This window comes from Ochotona princeps, chromosome 30 (genome assembly GCF_030435755.1).
Source record: "Ochotona princeps isolate mOchPri1 chromosome 30, mOchPri1.hap1, whole genome shotgun sequence".
Classification (NCBI taxonomy): Eukaryota; Metazoa; Chordata; class Mammalia; order Lagomorpha; family Ochotonidae; genus Ochotona; species Ochotona princeps.
Window position 1 is genome coordinate 18,547,845 of NC_080861.1, and position 16,702 is coordinate 18,564,546.

Below are 16,702 nucleotides of genomic sequence, written 5' to 3' on the forward strand. Positions count from 1 at the left end.
TAATCTGATAAATTATAGGAGAAATCCTACATTATGTAACCTGTAAGCAAATAATTTATAATAATTACAACCTTTGTTGACTGCAGACACAAATAATGTACTGTGTTCACATTTCTTTTCATGTACAAGCTTATTTTTTTCCTTATTTTCCAAATTGTTTCAGTAGCTGAATGATCTCTGGAGTAAATTCCTGTTTTATTTTTAATTCTGACATTGTATGAAACTTTACTAAGAGTGAAGCAATGGCTTAATGCTAAAATCTCATCAAAACGGGCCTGATCAATTTTTGCCCATATAGGCAATGAGCTTCATTTGAAAGAAGCAGCATGCTCTCTAACGTGGTAGATTGAACACTAGCCTTGAGAACAACTGTGCACTGTTTTCTCCGTACATTTGCCAGTAGCCTTCTCCATCTAGTCCTGTTTGGGCAGATCACTTTCCCTTGGCATTAGATGGCATAGCTAGGCACTAGACACCCAATCAGTGTTACAGTCACATCAATCTATTGCGAATCCCACAAGAAGCTGACAACTGCCATTCTGAACAAGGTTCAACTGCAACTCAAAATAGCCTTAAAGTTAGCCTAAAAATTCCGATTCCCAGGTAAGAACCAACAACATATGTGACAAACTGGCCACGTGTTTGCCCTACATCACCCTATGCTAAGAGCCACAGCATTCACAGAGCCTGAGCTGATCTTGTTACCAGAGAGATTTCACTTTTATTTGCTTTTTATCACAGCATCAAGAATACATACAGATGGAACTGAAAGTCTACGGGGAAGATTGTCTCATCCCAAACTTACTTCAGAAAGGCAACCACTTTTGCTCTGTTTGTTTCTCCTGGGATTTATTTTAGTACGTCTAACTGCTGTGTTTATACTGCTCCTTATTGATTAATCAAACATCTGTTGGCATTCTGCCATTCAGAATTAAGCTTTCCCTCTCCTGCCACCTGCACAATCTTCGTTCCTTTATATCTTGCTGTAACCTGCCCAGAAGAGTCATGTTCTTTGGCCCCTTGCTCCCATCTTCCCAGGTGGCTTACCACTATTTTGTGATGGCTGGAGAGTGAACTTATGTTCTTTGTGTCTATCATTATCTTCTAGTTCAGGCACTGTACTGTGATCACATTTTTTTTTTATCCAAAGTTTATTTCTCCTTAAGTTAGAAATTGTTTCACTTAACACTTCATTATCATTACGAGTTTTTTTTTTCAAAATATTCCACAAATCTATCTAATGATACATCTGCTAACATATTCAAACTTAAGGAGCATCAGCAAAGTCTGACGTTCCATGGTTTTCAAGTCACCTGCCTTAATTTGTATCATCAGCCTCTAATCTAGGACCACTGCAGAGCTACCAATAAGGGGTGTCATTTATATTTTCTCCATGCCATTTCTTTTGCTGTTTTGTATTAGACACAATACTTTTCATGCTCAGTTTTATTAATTTTCTAACAAAAGATTCATGGAAAATATGCATTTTTAGTCCTCAAGCCTGGAAAATATTTCTATTCTTTCACATGGGTTTGTAGTTTGGCTGTCTATAAAATTCTCCTTAGGAAATTATTTTCTGTCAGAATTTTGAGATTTGAAAACCTTTTTTTAAAGATGTATTTGTTTTTGAAAAAGTTGCAGAGAAAGGGAGAGAAGCAGAGAGGCACTTCCTATCCACTGATTCACTCCAGAGATGGCTGCACCACCCATCGCCAAGCCAGGCTGATGCCCAGAACCAGGGGTTTCATCTGGGTAGCTCATGCAGGTGGCAGTCCCCAAACACTTGAGTCCTCTCGCACTGCTTTCCCCATGTCAGGAGAAGGAACTGGATCAGAAGTGGAGTACCTAGGACACCAACTGGAAAAGTCATCTCAGTTGGAACCTTTGCCGGCTATGCCACAACACCAGCCCAACAGTTTTGAAACTCCTCAACCTTCTGGCTTTCACATTGCTTTTTTCTGCTTGCTTTCTATCCTCCAGACAGAAAGTAATTCTGCTATCCTCCAACAATTTCACAGAGCTTTCTTCTTGGTAGTTATTCCATGCTGGTTTTATTCCTGGACTTTAATTTTCATGAGGTTTTGCATGGCTAAGTGGTAAATTCACATGGCCAGTTCAGTAGTATTTACCCAAACATCTTTATGTCCGTGCGTTTAAGCACATCTATGGACAGACAATTCCTAACTTATTACAGTTCACCTTAAGATTTTTCTTAATGATGCAAAAAGTAAATATATTCAAGAAATTATACTCTGAATTTTGGCTTCTGTTTTTATCTTGGAATGTAATGCTGAGCAGTGGTAGTGAACTTGAGCTCCCAATCAATCAAACATGTGCTAAGCTAAACAACTGATATCCTACAATGAACTGTGTTGCTCAGCTATGGAGTTATGTAAGTGAAATGCACTGAATGAGTTTTTGACATAGAATATTTTTAATTTACAATAAATTTATTGAGGTATAAGCCCACTGTAAATCAAGGCCCCTCTTCATTATGCACTATTACTTTCAGAGCCCTAAGAGTAAATAGGCTATTTCTATTTGATGAAAAGATAGCTGAGTTTCCAGGAATATTATTAGTTTTCTGAAGTTTAAAAAGCCAGAGTGAAAAGCTGGCACCATGACATAGTAAAATAAGTTTTCACCTGCAATGTCAGTATATCATATGGACACCACTTCTAATCCAATTCTCTGATTATGACCTATCAAACAGTGAAGAATGACCCACATCCTTGGGACCCTGCATCCATGTGGGAGACCAGGAGGAGGCTTCTGGCTCCTGGCTTTGGATCAGTCCAGCTCCAACCATTGCAGCCATTTGGGAAAGGAAGATTTCTGTCTCTCCTGTTATGTAATTCTGCCTTTCTAGTACAAATAAATCTCTTTTTTTGAAGCCAGGATGATAAAGATTCAAATGATGATAAATGATTTCAAATCGGTATTCAGGCATAAAGGTCACATGAAAATGGACGTCACTAATTATCAAACAACTCTGGCCATGACTCCTTCATATCTTGCTATAATATACTAATGCCACTGCTGTGCTTTGAGCTACACTTTGAGCCACTGAATGCAAGCTTTCCTCTTCAATCACTATTCTTATTCCACAATAAAAATTGGAACATCTAAAACCAAATAATTGATGGTGGTCTGAGTCCTGGAGAATGGTGTTGTGTACAAAAACCAACAAGAAAAAGAGAAACCATGGTGTTTGGCTCTAAATGGAAGTAGACATTAATATATAATGATGTGATTGTAGAGTCCAGCACACAATTAAATAACTTTTTTCTTTGAACCTCTAACTTGCCTTCCTATGTAGGACACAAATAACATCTAATTTGAAAAAATAAAATAAAATAAAAGTCATTGCTTTCCAAGTTTAGTCTTTGGAAAGCATAATAGTCTCTCAGCTAAGTGGTTATTATCAGACACACACAGGTCCTTTCGAGCTAGTTCTTATGAGCTAGTGTACGCCTGACAATTCATGCTGTGTTTATGTGTCTCTTCAACTTCTGCCTGTGGTTCTAAGAGCAGACCTGCTTTCTGTTCAACGATGCCTTCCAAAGGCAGTTTTCAGGTTATAGCCCCCAATGGCTTTTAGTTCTTTGGTCTACCCACTGTTACTCGTGAAATACCAGGTTATTACGCTCCCTCTTTCTAAAACACAGTGAACTCATTTCACCTGAACCTTCATATAGGTAAACAACTCAAATCAAGGTTGATATTTTGCATCAAGCAGTGAAAGTAGGCAGGACCTCCTCTGGTGTGGAGCAAATCACTCCTCCACTTGGAGGTTCAGGTCTCTTAGCCCTAAAATGAAATAATATAGGTGGATTTTTATGGGCCCATCATGTCTCAAATAATAGTACATTTTAGTGGATAAATGTCAGTGAATTATCTCATCAAATTAGGCACCATTGTTTCTGCACACTGTGAAAACCATGTTCATTAATTTATTGGGCATAAGTGTGTTGGGCATGATGCTCAGAGATAGAGATGCAATTCTGTTGAATAGACAGAGTACTTCAGCTCATTCAGCTCACAAGAAAAACAAATTCTCAAATAGTAATCATGATAAATGTTATGAAAGATAGCCAGAGACTGCTGTGTTTGAAAAAAAAAAAAAAAGGTGACAATCTAGACAGGAAAGGTTAAATGTCTTCAAGAATGCTTCACTAAGAAATGACAAGTTATTTAAACGATGATGGGTTGCTAGCCAAGTGAGGAGCGATTAAAAAAAAAGATGGGGTATATCAGGCATGCAAAGAAAACTGTGTAGACTCCAAAGAATTAAAGAGCTCATGAACACAATAAACTAACAAGAAGCCATACAACTGATGTGTGATGAACAAGAGAGAATGAATGAAGCTAGACTTAGGCAGAGCCTAAGCATGCTGACGAAAGACAGAGAGAAACTGATGAAAGATGTTTAACTGAGAGAGGCAGATGATCCGATCGTTTTTTTCAGAAGATTACTTTGCATGTTCCCTTGGTAAACAGCAAACAGATGAAGAGATGAGGGTGGGTGAAGAGGCAGGCATCACTGGAGGTGGATTGGATTTTCAGATTGCCCTGAGATAGCCTCATGTCATGTCTTCACTCAGCTATGATGTATAGTTGAGTGCCCACTCATATCTCTTCAACAGGCTGACAAGACCATCAGTCACTCATATCTCACACCACTAAGCTTCCCCAAATCACAGGAACACATTCTCCACACTCCAGGGAGCATAGGCCGGGTTTTAAAAATAATTTCTTTGAAGATCCCTCTCAGCCTAAGGAATCAACAAAGTACCCTCAGCCTTCTCACCAGGGTGAGATCTGTGGCATTTCAACAACCCTACAAAGAATCCCTGTCTCCAGTATCCCATCGCTCTGCCTCTTTGCTGGCATATTTGAGGTGTGTCGACCATCAAAGAATGGTAAAATCCAGTGTGACAGCTCCTTTTGAAGTCTACATTGCAGGGTTGAGGGGCTGTCACCTCACTTTAATTTGGCAGAGAAGACCCCCAACTCTCGTCCTAGATTATGTGGACCCCGTCCCCTCAAACCATCTTCAGAAATAGTGAGTGCAGGTGCCTCCCACCACTGCTATCTTCCTAAAACTCCTACACCTCACCCACTTCTCTGGCCTTCAGTGCTTCACCCCCAGAGCCTCTGACGTTGAGGCTGTGGTGCCAGGATGGCACCTTTGTCTTCTTTCTTCTTGCCCCAGGATGGCGCCCCATCCCAAGAAGCTAAGTGACCACCCCCATTGATTTCACTGACACAGATCTCCTCTTCCATTTGCTCTGGGTAGGGATTTGCATGAGTCCCTTCTCCCTTACTGTAGAAGACCTTCAGTTGCATTGTCACATAAACTCTCCTTCGGTAGTATCTCCATCATCATTGTCCTGAGATTTTGTGTAACAGCTCAGACCCTATTATAGGAAGATGGTTGAAAATGGGTGAAATGCTAGAGCTTGCCCTACCCAGTAATGACAAAGAGAAACTGCAATGGGTGACCTACATAAAGTATAAAGAAAATGGAAGGTGCCCACTTGACTCAAGGGAAAAAGTAGTGGGGGCTGACATTTTTTGGAGCAGTTAATAGGAAAGAAATAGGGAGAAACCAGAGCTGAATTCTTAAAAAAATGGAGAAGGAATACACACACACACACATATATATAATCCATTTTGAAAGTGTCATGCAAAAGTGAAAAAGAATTCGCTGACTATGGCAGTGAACACTTTTTCAGAGATTTCAGACCAGTCACCAGGAAAGGGCAGCCTGTGCCTTAACTCAAGTGTGCCATGTCCCCAACAGGAACCAATGCTAAGCATGGACTACGCTGCAAAGCCTGTAAGATGAGCATCCACCACAAGTGCACGGATGGCCTGGTGCCCCAGCGGTGCATGGGCAAGCTGGTAAGGAGTGAACCCCAGAACCGACTGCCCAGACATTGTGCCTCCTAGTGAGCTCACTCCCTCCAAACTCCTTCCCTGCATTCTTAAGTAAAGGTATGGTAGAATCCCTGGTATGCCAAATTAGTTTTTCTTTGGTTTCTGTTTTTCTGTTCAAAAACCACAGAGGCATCTTCAACAGCTGGTACACTCCCCCAGATGCGCACGACAGCCATGCTGGTCCAGTCTGAAGCCAAGAGCTAGGAGCTCAGCTAGGTCTCCTGCATGGGTGGCAGAGACTCAAGTACTAGGATTCATCATCTTCTAGCTTTCAGATTGTGCTCAAGCAGGAAGCTCAACTTAGCAGCAGAGCCAGTATCCAAACCCAGACACTGCTCTATGAGTGCAGATATCCCAAGAGGCATCCTAATCCTGCACTAAATGTGCACTCCCCACTTGGCTTCTTAATTGGCATAATGACGGGGTAGGGAAAGAGTCACCAACTTAACAGACAAATGCCTCACATGGATTTATGGCCTTATAAAATGACCAGCTTCTTTCAGGTTTGGACTTAACACTTTTAGCATTGAAAGTACTACATTCTGGGATGGTCGAGTGTTCCAGGAAACACCTCCCACCAGCCCCAGGTACACCACAGCGATAAATCTCCCTGATTGGCCATCACCTCGGTGGGGGTCAAGAATGAATTCCCCAAAATGTTGAGAGAGACAAAATTCTACACCAATTAAACAGAATCATGTTGGCCAAACAAAGGGATGGTGAGTGACCCTGGCCCATTCTGATCCAGCCCTGCTACTTCCATCCTGGTGCCACATGTGGATAAATAGCTCATTTGATATTTGAAGCTAGGATAGCAGAAGTTATAGAAAGGATCAAGAGTGACTCCACACAAAGGTATTTAAACTGACATAACAACTGTCTTAAGAATCTAGGACTTATAGATGAGGAATTCTGGTATACCTTGTGGCTCAAATGTAAAGACATAGCATTAGTGCATACCAACTCTTAAAAGTCAGGGATAGCATTACCGAGACCAGCCCCTAGAATCAGCATGATAAGGAGGGTTTCTGCCCCTGTTCACACTGGGCATGGAGGACACCATTTTCCTGGAATGTTGACTAACATTCTGGAATGTTGGTAGGAACTGGATAACTTAGCTCTTATCCAACGTTGGCTATAGTAAACCGAGGTTCATAGAGAATTCTTCCATTTATTTTGATTAGCAATGCTCTTTTCTCCTAAATCCCTGACCAACCTCGTTCCATTCTCCTTCCCAAAAGGAAAATTCCCATAGTCGTGCAAAGATTGTAGATAATAGATCCAAAAACAGAGAACAGAGACAGAACTCAAAGCCAATGACTCTGAACAAAGCTCTTGAGAGAGCCAGAAGCCCACAGGCCTAACTCTAAAAACTGTTATCCCATACCCAAGCCATTTATGATTCTAATAAGCCACACAAAGGAGCTATGGTGAAATAATGTCTGGCAGTTCATTTGTATACTGCCACACAGGAAGGATGCTACACACTCAAGGAATCCTCTCCTGCAGGAGGAGATGCAGGCTAGGGAAGGCAGGGCGGAGGCTTGCTTTCTGGAGGAAACATTGAATTAACTACAGTCACCTACAATTCCCTCTCCCAACTTTTAGCCAGGGATAAGTGATAGAATGAATAAGGCAAGTCACCCCTGGGGGAGATGAACTGGTTATTTTTGTGGTGTTTTTTTTTACGTTTATTTATTTTTACTTGAAAGGTGGAGAAAGAGAGAGAGGAGAGAGAGAGAAGATCTATCACCTAATTCACTCCCTAAGTATTCACAACAGCTAGGTATCGGTCAGGTTGAAGCCAGGAATTTCTTCCAGGTCACCTGCATGAGAGGCAGAGGCCCAAGTACTTGTGTCAACATTCACTGCCTCCAAGGGTGTGCATTAGCAGGAAGCTGGCAGAGTGGGGATGGTCCTCAGACATGGGATGTGAGCATCCCTAACCTACTGTATCAACAACATCCTCTGCTCAATTTGATTGAGTTTCAGCATTTTCATGTGTTTTTTCTACATTTTTTCTGATAACATTAAGCCCTTCCTTTCTTGTTCCCTCTAGCCAAAGGGATTTCGGCGTTACTACAGCTCCCCATTGCTCATCCAAGAGCAGTTTGGATGCATTAAAGAAGTTATGCCCATTGGTGAGTTGGGATATTTATGGCTGAAGAATTTGAGGCAGCAAAGCCAACATCAATGGCTGCTGTCCTCCCAGGCACCTGGGTTTGGTGACTTTTTGGTTTGTGATAATTTCCTGAAAGAAAGACATACAGTTAAAAAAAATTCTCCTGGAAATATCCTCCCCTGGATGAAGACAATAAAAGTTCCAAGTCCCCACAGGTGCTGCCCTGCTCTCTCGGCCATCAGCAGCACCAGCCAGTAGAAAGAACTTGGAGCCCAGCAAGCTATAAAGTTGCATCAAAGCCCAGCTGCCTCACTGACCAGCTGGTTGGCTTTGAACAGTAATTCCACCAGTCAGATCCATTAAAATATGAACTTCCATTACAATCTTTCTTCACTGTCATATAAAAATACACATACTTTTTAGGCCATTGTTGAGTAGGAATTCAGTTAACATCAGCTATTATTTAGTGAGAACCAAAGAATATTTGTATTTATAAAGATGCATGGCTTGGGTTTCTTTAAAAGTATCCTTCAGTCAATTGATGTTATCGTTTTCTCTCTGCAAATCTCTACGCCCATTTTTGCCCTTTTAGGGGGACACTTTGTAAACCATATTTTTGTTAGAAATTCACAAGGTTTGGCAATGTCAGTTAAAAAAAAAAAAACAGTTGCCTCCTGCTGCAAACTGTATCTCAGGCTTTGTGTCACAGTGAGCAGAATCTCCCCTTTAAGGGAAAGAAAAGTGGACTATGGGAAGAAATTGGAGTTCTGGGAATGAGTAAAGAAAGAAGAGGAGTAATCCATTAGGAAGAGCTGGGAGCCGAGTTCCTACTGGCAGTGTCGCGTGCAATGAAGGGGCTCTGAAAATGGGTGCATGGTGGGGCGAGGAGAAGACCCGGTGGCAGAAAGCCCGTCTCACCAGGAACCCTGAGGCTGCTGCACAAGACCGGCCCCATCCAGCCAGGAGATGTGACAAGGGGTTGGCCGGCTTTGCCCACGTGAGTTTTCTCAGATGAGCCTTCTCTTCTCTTGCAGCCTGTGGCAATAAGGTGGACCCTGTCTACGAGACCCTCCGCTTCGGCACCTCCCTGGCCCAGAGAATGAAGAAGGGCAGTTCGGGCAGCGGCTCTGACTCACCCCACAGAACCTCTGTAATTGTCTCCCTCCCCTGAGCTTGCCTTTGGTGGTCTCTGGCAGGGCTGGTTGCAGGGTGGGGGGGTTCCCTCACGACATCTCATAAGGGTGGGTCTCTAGGAAGCCAGAAAACCTCTCGAGGGAAACCCACATGCTCTGGGACACTAAGGGTTGACTTTCTGTGGCTGATACCCAGGCATCATATTCCTTTCCTGACCAAAGACTTTGTCTTGGCCTCAAACTCCTAGACCCTTTCCTAGATCTGTCCTTTACCCCTCCCACCAACGTTAGATAACCCATGAGTCAACACAAAGAAATGGAGAGAAGAAGGGACGACGTGACAGTGTCAAGTCCTCCTGGTGGCTACACCCCAGTGCAAGGATCCCAGTATTCATTGCGTATGCTTGGTCCTTTCTCTCTAAGACAGGTGCATCCCTTATTTTGCTGCAGAAATTAGCACCACCAGAGAAATTGACCTCTGACTCAGTCATCCATCCCAATGGGACACTGAGCTTCCCAGGTGCCTCTCCTACACTTCATTTCATCTGAGCTGATTCTTCAGTGCATCCCTGGGATCTGATTATATAATAGAATGTCTATTAACTCACTAAGATGTTGGGCAATTCTGCAGCCAGTGCTCGAAGGCATCCTCCCTGTGCAAGAAGAAAGAACCTTCCAGGGCACATGACCACTTAGGCTAGCTTTCTCAGCCTTACCCATTCCACTTCCAAAGACCCTGTACTGTAGACTCGCAGACAGGACACAGATGAGCCTGTCAATACTCTGGCCCACTAGCCCTCTCAACGTCCAAGATGAAAACACATAGATCATTGGATGAATGTTGGAACAGACACCTGGGAAGGGCTCAGGGGTTGAGCCAAGGCCGCTCCCTCATAGGACAACCTGAGATTGCAGGTAGGACAATAGCTTTGTAAATGCTCTGACAGATGCCACAATGTGAATCTGGACACTGTCTTCAAATGTCGTATTCTTGGAGTCCCCTACTTTCTCCCTTCTTCAGAGATGTATGTGTTAACCTGAAAGGCAGAGTTACAGAAAAAGAGGCAGACCGAGAGAGATTTTTCCATTTTCTGGTTCACTCCCCAAATGACCACAATGGTCAGGGGTGAGCCAGGTCAAAGCCAGGAGCCATGAACTTCATCCAGGTCTCCATGTGGATGCAGGAGCCCAAGTACTTAGAACCTGTTCTGCTGCTTCCCCACACACATTAGCAGGGAGCTGGGTCAGAATTGGAGCATCCAGAATGCCAGCATCGCAAGCAGCAGCTTAATTCACAACTCTACAACACCACCCCTCTTCCACTGATTTCCTAGAGGGGAAAATCAAAAATAATTTTTATTCTTTTTCGTAAGATTCATGTCAATTAGTTTCTCCTTCTACTCTGCAAATCTGAGAAGCCCACAGTTCACCACTACTGTGCAGGACAGCAAAAGCAGAAGACATAACTCTAAATTCACAGTTTATGTCTAAAGACAAAATCAAGAGGGAAAAGTATAGATGCTGACAGCAATGCTTAACATTTTTAAAGACTACACTTTTATCTGCCTTATCCTGTATTATTAAGAATAAGAGCATGGCATATATGGATTACTTATGTAATAACCATATTATAGGGGGGGATTGAAGAATTTCATGGTAAAAATGAAATTTAGCTTCCTTCAGTAGACATGACCTCACAATACGGAGAGTATAATCTTTGACATTTTAAAAATACTTGAATCTTGGTGATTTCCAGAGAAAATAACATTATCATTTGGCAGTCCAGATGATGATGATAATTTAAATTCATTTCCTGAAAATAAAGGATAGAAAGGATGCTAAATGTGATAAAAACAGGCAAAGGGCATATGGATAGGATTAATTTTGTATGCAAATATATAAAATACTTCAAGAATTTGTGGAAAATAGCATTAAAACCTACGATTATTTTAGTGAAAAAAGTTTTTGAAATCTAACCATGGATAAGGCTCTTCAAAGACTTCATGAGGATGAATATTAAAAAAAAACTATGCTTGGATTTCAAAACCAAGCTAGGAACAAGGCAACTAAGTACCACAACTCATTTGTCTTCATTACGCCAGAGCCAGCAGGTTACCTGGCACATAGAAAACACCCAAGAAGTGCTAGAAGAATGAGGAAGAATTACCAGGGGCCTCTAAAAGACCAACTTCAAAACTCACATCCAGTGCTGTATCGATCATGCCCTAAGCTCCAGGCATCACGCGTGCCATTCTCTCTGAGGGTATTCTCTGTCCACCTTTCGTCTCCACCTCCCTATAGGTAACACCTCCCTGACTTCCATCTTTTGATTTCCATCGCTTTATCTCAGTGATGCATTCTCACACCCAGAGAGGTATCAGAACTCACTGGAGAACTCTGCAACAATACCGAGGCCCAGGTTCTGCCTTTCTTCATCTTGTCTAGGCTTCCAGGGGCTCTACTGGCCCATAAGCTGAACAGTTATTGACCTATTTGGTGCTGGTCCATTGTAGATAGTCACCAACTACTCACCACCCAGGGTTTTTTCTTGGGGTAACGAAAAGGGACATTCCCGCCAGAGTCGCTTCTCCCAAAGCCACAAAGAGCTGCCTCTGGCTACAACCCTTACTAATCAAGTTTTTTTGTAAATACCATCCAGTCATCCAAGAGAACAATACGAACTGTCCAGAGCGTAGACCTGGGTCTACTGTGACCTGCATCCTGCACAGCCCTGCACTTCTCCTATCTCTGGTGAGAGCAAATACAGTCTCATCCCACCCGAGCCAGGCATCTCCATGCTTATATAACTAAGGCATTGGTGGAAGGGCTAAGAAGTGAGAACAGATCGGATTCTCCCTTAAGGTGGCCTTGATCTAGCCAGGTTAGCTGCAGGTGGCTGCTTCTATGGCTCTGAACTTCGAGGAGCTCACAACAAGGACATATCCTCGGAAACATATCCTCCCAAGTTTTTGGTGGATGCTAAGATGCAGACAGACCATCAGAGAGATCAAGAAGGATATTCAGGTTGCTTTCATTCCTGATTCATACCTAACAACATCTGGAAACAACAGACAGGTTTAAGGGGCAAAATGCAGGATTTCTGAAAGTCAGTAGGGAGTTCATTCATCAGTGTCTGGTTGAGGATGCCTGGTTCCATGACTAAATATCTGTTGGTGTTTGCTTTGTAAGGGCATTATTCTGAGAGCTGCAGGGAGATAAAAACACAAAAAATTCCATTTAAATATCTGTCACTTCACTCTTGTCTTGACATCCAACTTGCTTCAATGGAAGAAAACAGAAACAAGGGATGGATTCTTTAAATGATTTTTGCTTCCTTCCTTCAGGGTCAAATGATAATGAAGTTCAGTCATTGGACTAGTAGTGTCATATCCTTAAGCTAAAATTTCCACAGAGGAAAGCTGTGTGCTGTAGGTTTATATTCTCCTGGCTGCAGAGGTGTTTTATTTTTCTTTTACATGGTCATGAAGTTGATGCCTGGCAGTTTCCAAATGGTCTCTTTAATATGCTTTCAAATGTTCTAGAACATAAACAATTTGATGGCTTTGGGAAGGTTAACAGAAAGCATATGCGAAAATATCATTTTAAGAGTTAGTTGGCTAGTTTATGAGCGACTTTCCATTTCACATGCCAGCGTGAACAGGATGAAATTCTGCAAGAAACACCTGTGCAGGCATCTTGAGCTTCCAAGGAGCAGGGTGCAAGTGACTTTGAGACCTTTGGGAGTTTATTTTGTTCTGATTTCTCATGCATCGAGAAGGCGAGAATGACTGAAAGAGTCTTAAAGCTGAATTAAAGAAAGGAAAAGTCACCCCCTGGAGCATGGTGCTCTAGAGCTAACTAGGAGAGCTGGGGGGAGGGGGGGAGTGGACAATCTCGTTCCTCTCAAATCAAACAGAAATTATGCTTCTTAAATGCAACGCTTCTTAAAAACACCCTTATTCCTCCATTGAAGAGAAGAGCCAGGCTAACAGAAACCAGGGCATGTGGCTGGTACATGTTGACCCACCCAGGGTGGAGCGGTGGTACAGCCTCAGTGGTGGTGTTTGCCAATTCCTGTGGTGTAAATCCTCCTGCCAGAACCAAGTTTATGCTACTAATGTAGTGGCCATAAAAGCTCTTACTAATCTGTGAGGCTGCTCTAGCACGCCCTGAAGGAAGGGCACAAAGTCTGGAGACTGTGGCCGGGGCTTACACCGCTAACAGTTGCTGTGGAGCACCCACTAAAGTTACTGATCTCTCTCAGGATTTCTGATTCTTTCCTGGAAAATGGGCCTGCCATAAGATTATTGTAATACCTGAGATTAAAGCCAAGCACATGATAAACAATCAGGGATCATAGCAATTCAAAGTACCCTTATTATGGTTGTTATTCTTACCATTATCTCTGTAACTTAAGTGGCAGGATGAGGATGGCTTATTTAAAATAGTGGAGTATGTTTTACACTGTAATTGATTGATTTTTGCAGTAGTGGAAATAGTCTTTACCTTGAACCCAAGTCATCCATCCCACACCGGTGCTCTTGGTCTCTGTACTTATGATTTTAAATTCTCTAAGATCTGTAGTGTTATTGGAAATTTCAAGTAAGAAGATGGGAAAGCTTTCTGATTTCTCTCTGGTCTCTGCTCCTGAGAAGAGGCTTAGCTGAGGCCTGGCATCTATGTGTTCACTCGGTGCTCACCAGGCACCTTTCACAGTCAGGTCTGAGTCTGTCACCAACCCCTGGGGAAGTGGAGTTCTCGTGAGGACACACACAGCCTCAAGGACACGATCTAAACAGACAACACTGTAGCGGTGGGTTTCTTAAGAGAGAGGTGAATTCCCTCTGAGCTCTTTTCCTGGCATGAAAATCACTGCTCACTGACATGCTACTCTCTGCTCATTGCCTGCTGTTTCCCTTTTCCTCCAAGACTTCCGACCTCGTGGAGGTTCCTGAAGAGGCTGATGGGCCAGCAAGCGGGTACGACCTGAGACAACGCAGCAACAGTGGTGAGTAGGGAGCTGTCCAACAGATGTAAGCATCACCTAAGTCAGGGTCGGCAGGCAGGTAAGATGGTTTTACAAGCCCTTCTTTGCCTGCCTGTCTGCCTGCCTTGGAATTTCACACAGGCAGTGTTTAAGATTCTGGAAGTAAACTAGGAATGCTTTCTGGTCATTTTGGTGATCTAACTCTCCCTGAGTTCTGTCTCCTGACTTCCTACACCTATGGGCTTGGCTCTGTCAGGGTTTAGGAGTCACTCCCAGCTCTTCTGTGAATGCATGATGTCTTCCATTGGTGCAGATCAGAGGAGTAAACCATGCCACAGAGAAGCAACTTCATGCTAAAACTAATGCTCCTGAAACAAGTAGAGGGGACTGTGGGCCTCCCACTCTCTACTTCCTCCCCAGCACTGACACCTACACTTATCCACAACTGGTGTGTACAACCCAGCCATACATTCATAATAGTAACGCCTAATCTCTTCATGAATTAAGGCACGTAATGCTGCAATAATTTCTAAATAATTCATTAAGTGCTAGTCCCCTACTATTGCTTGTGAGCATTAAGAAATATTTATCTATTTGTATTTGAAAGGAAGATTTTACATTGAGAGAAAGAGAAACAGAGAAAGGGTCTTCCATTCCCTGATTCATTCACCTCAAATAGCTACGACGTCCAGGGTGAGTTGACCCAAAGCAAGGTGTCAGGAGCTTCTTCCATGACTCCCATGTGGGTGCGGGTTCCCTAAGACTTGAGCCATCCTCACACTATTTTCCCAGGCTATAAGCAGAGAGTTGGATTAGAAGTGGAGTAGCTGCGATACGAACAAGTGACGATATAGGATGCCAGTGCCGTAGGGTGGATGGTTAGCCTGCTGTGCCATCACATTGGCCCCAAGAAAGAACCAACTCGAAAAACAGAGCTTAAAAAAATACAACCAGGCCCGTATGGATACTTTCTTCCTGAGTCTTTTTTTACCTCAATGACAGATTAATCTTCGTCCATTTATCAGAAATCATTTGTGAAACACCTATTGTTGCCGGCCGAAGCACATGAACCACAAAACCTGAGCTCGGGTTATTTACAAGCTGGAAAGCCTGCAGGTCCTGATCTGCATTGTTATGTTGGCTAAGGACACTCTCCTGCCAGAAATGACCCCTACAGGCCCCCATGCCCACATGCCAAGCATGGAGATATGCCGCTGTCCCCTGACTGGTCACCCTGCCCTTTCCAGCCGGGAAGCTATGCATTTCATCCCAAGGATTGTCAGCACTTGCCTTTAACAAGGTATGGCTTCTATGTCCTGCACCCTGGGAATTTGCTTATGTGTCCTCTCTAGTTGGTCTGTGGCAATTCCCACAAGGCATCCTGTGCTTAGCTGCTCTCCATGTCTTGCCTTCTTAAATAAGCATCAGTATTTACCATGCCCCAGTCTTGCCCCGGCGCCAAGCCTACACACATCTGCTAAAGCTCACTGCTCAGGGAAGGATTTTTTGGCATCGCCTGGGGGAAACTGTACTTTTAGATCAATGCAAACATTTGTTGAGCACTTCGCAGTGCCACGAGAGAGACAAATTAGAGACTGTCAGCTGCCAGAGGAGCCTCCCAGCAGGCAGTAACACAGCAGGGCTGCTGCTCCAGCCCAGGTCCGGCTGATGTTTCAATTCTGGCAGCTGGATTTGGCCAGCAACTGGAGTCCTCCCACACCTGTGGAACTCGGTTGCTGGAGATTCTTTTGTTGCAACCTCTCATCAGACCACCTGCTCATTCCCAAGGCTGACTTCTGCTCTCAGTCTCTCCACCAACGCTCCTCCCTCCGGTAACCCTGCTGGCCCCCTCATCACCAACAGCCCGGGAAGCCGATTGTCTGACTCTGCTTAATGATGACATAGCTTTGGAGAAGTGACCCAGTCTCATCTCTATCACCTCAACTCTAAAGTAAAGATAATAAAAAGGCCTACACAGCCTTTGTGATCATAAATGGCATATTGAATATAAGCACCATCCACACATGGATGACTTCCAAACTTCATCTCTAATAATAGGATTCCTGACTTCCTCCAGATGCCGACAGCCTCCTGGACATGGCCCTCTGGATGCAGAGTAACACACCTCAACTGATCTCTCATACTTCTCAGCCCACCTCCCACATCCACATCCACATCGGCTATCTCTGCTCAGTATATAGGAACTCCATATAACTGGTTGATTGGCCCAAAGTCCACCCTGACTTCCCATTCTTCGCATACCTTGTGTTCAGTCTGGCAGCAGCTGCCACCTGCTTCCTCTCAAAACTATACTGAGCAAGTGCCCACCACTTAGTCATCCTGGCTGAGTTCTTCTGATGGAGTGGTTAAGGCTGCCATTGACCTTGGGGATTTCTCCTGTCTGAAGATGGATTCCACAGATTTTATCATGTCAAGAGTTACACCTAGGGCTCACTGCTATGAAGCATGGGGTCATAAAACATCGGTGATACAGCACAGGACCTCTATTCCAGGTAT

General features: G+C 43.5%; 1 protein-coding gene across 5 annotated transcripts in view; it reads left to right on the plus strand.

Moving 5' to 3' along the window:
• Positions 1 to 16,702, plus strand: part of STAC (SH3 and cysteine rich domain) — a 132,096-nt gene that overhangs the window by 77,587 nt on the left and 37,807 nt on the right. For all 5 annotated transcript variants that reach the window (XM_058657138.1, XM_058657140.1, XM_004588229.4 and 2 more), the window contains 4 exons: positions 5,807 to 5,907; positions 8,003 to 8,084; positions 9,100 to 9,215; positions 14,128 to 14,206. In XM_058657138.1, the coding sequence (XP_058513121.1) occupies positions 5,807 to 5,907; positions 8,003 to 8,084; positions 9,100 to 9,215; positions 14,128 to 14,206 (378 nt within the window). The remainder of the gene's footprint in view (positions 1 to 5,806; positions 5,908 to 8,002; positions 8,085 to 9,099; positions 9,216 to 14,127; positions 14,207 to 16,702) is intronic.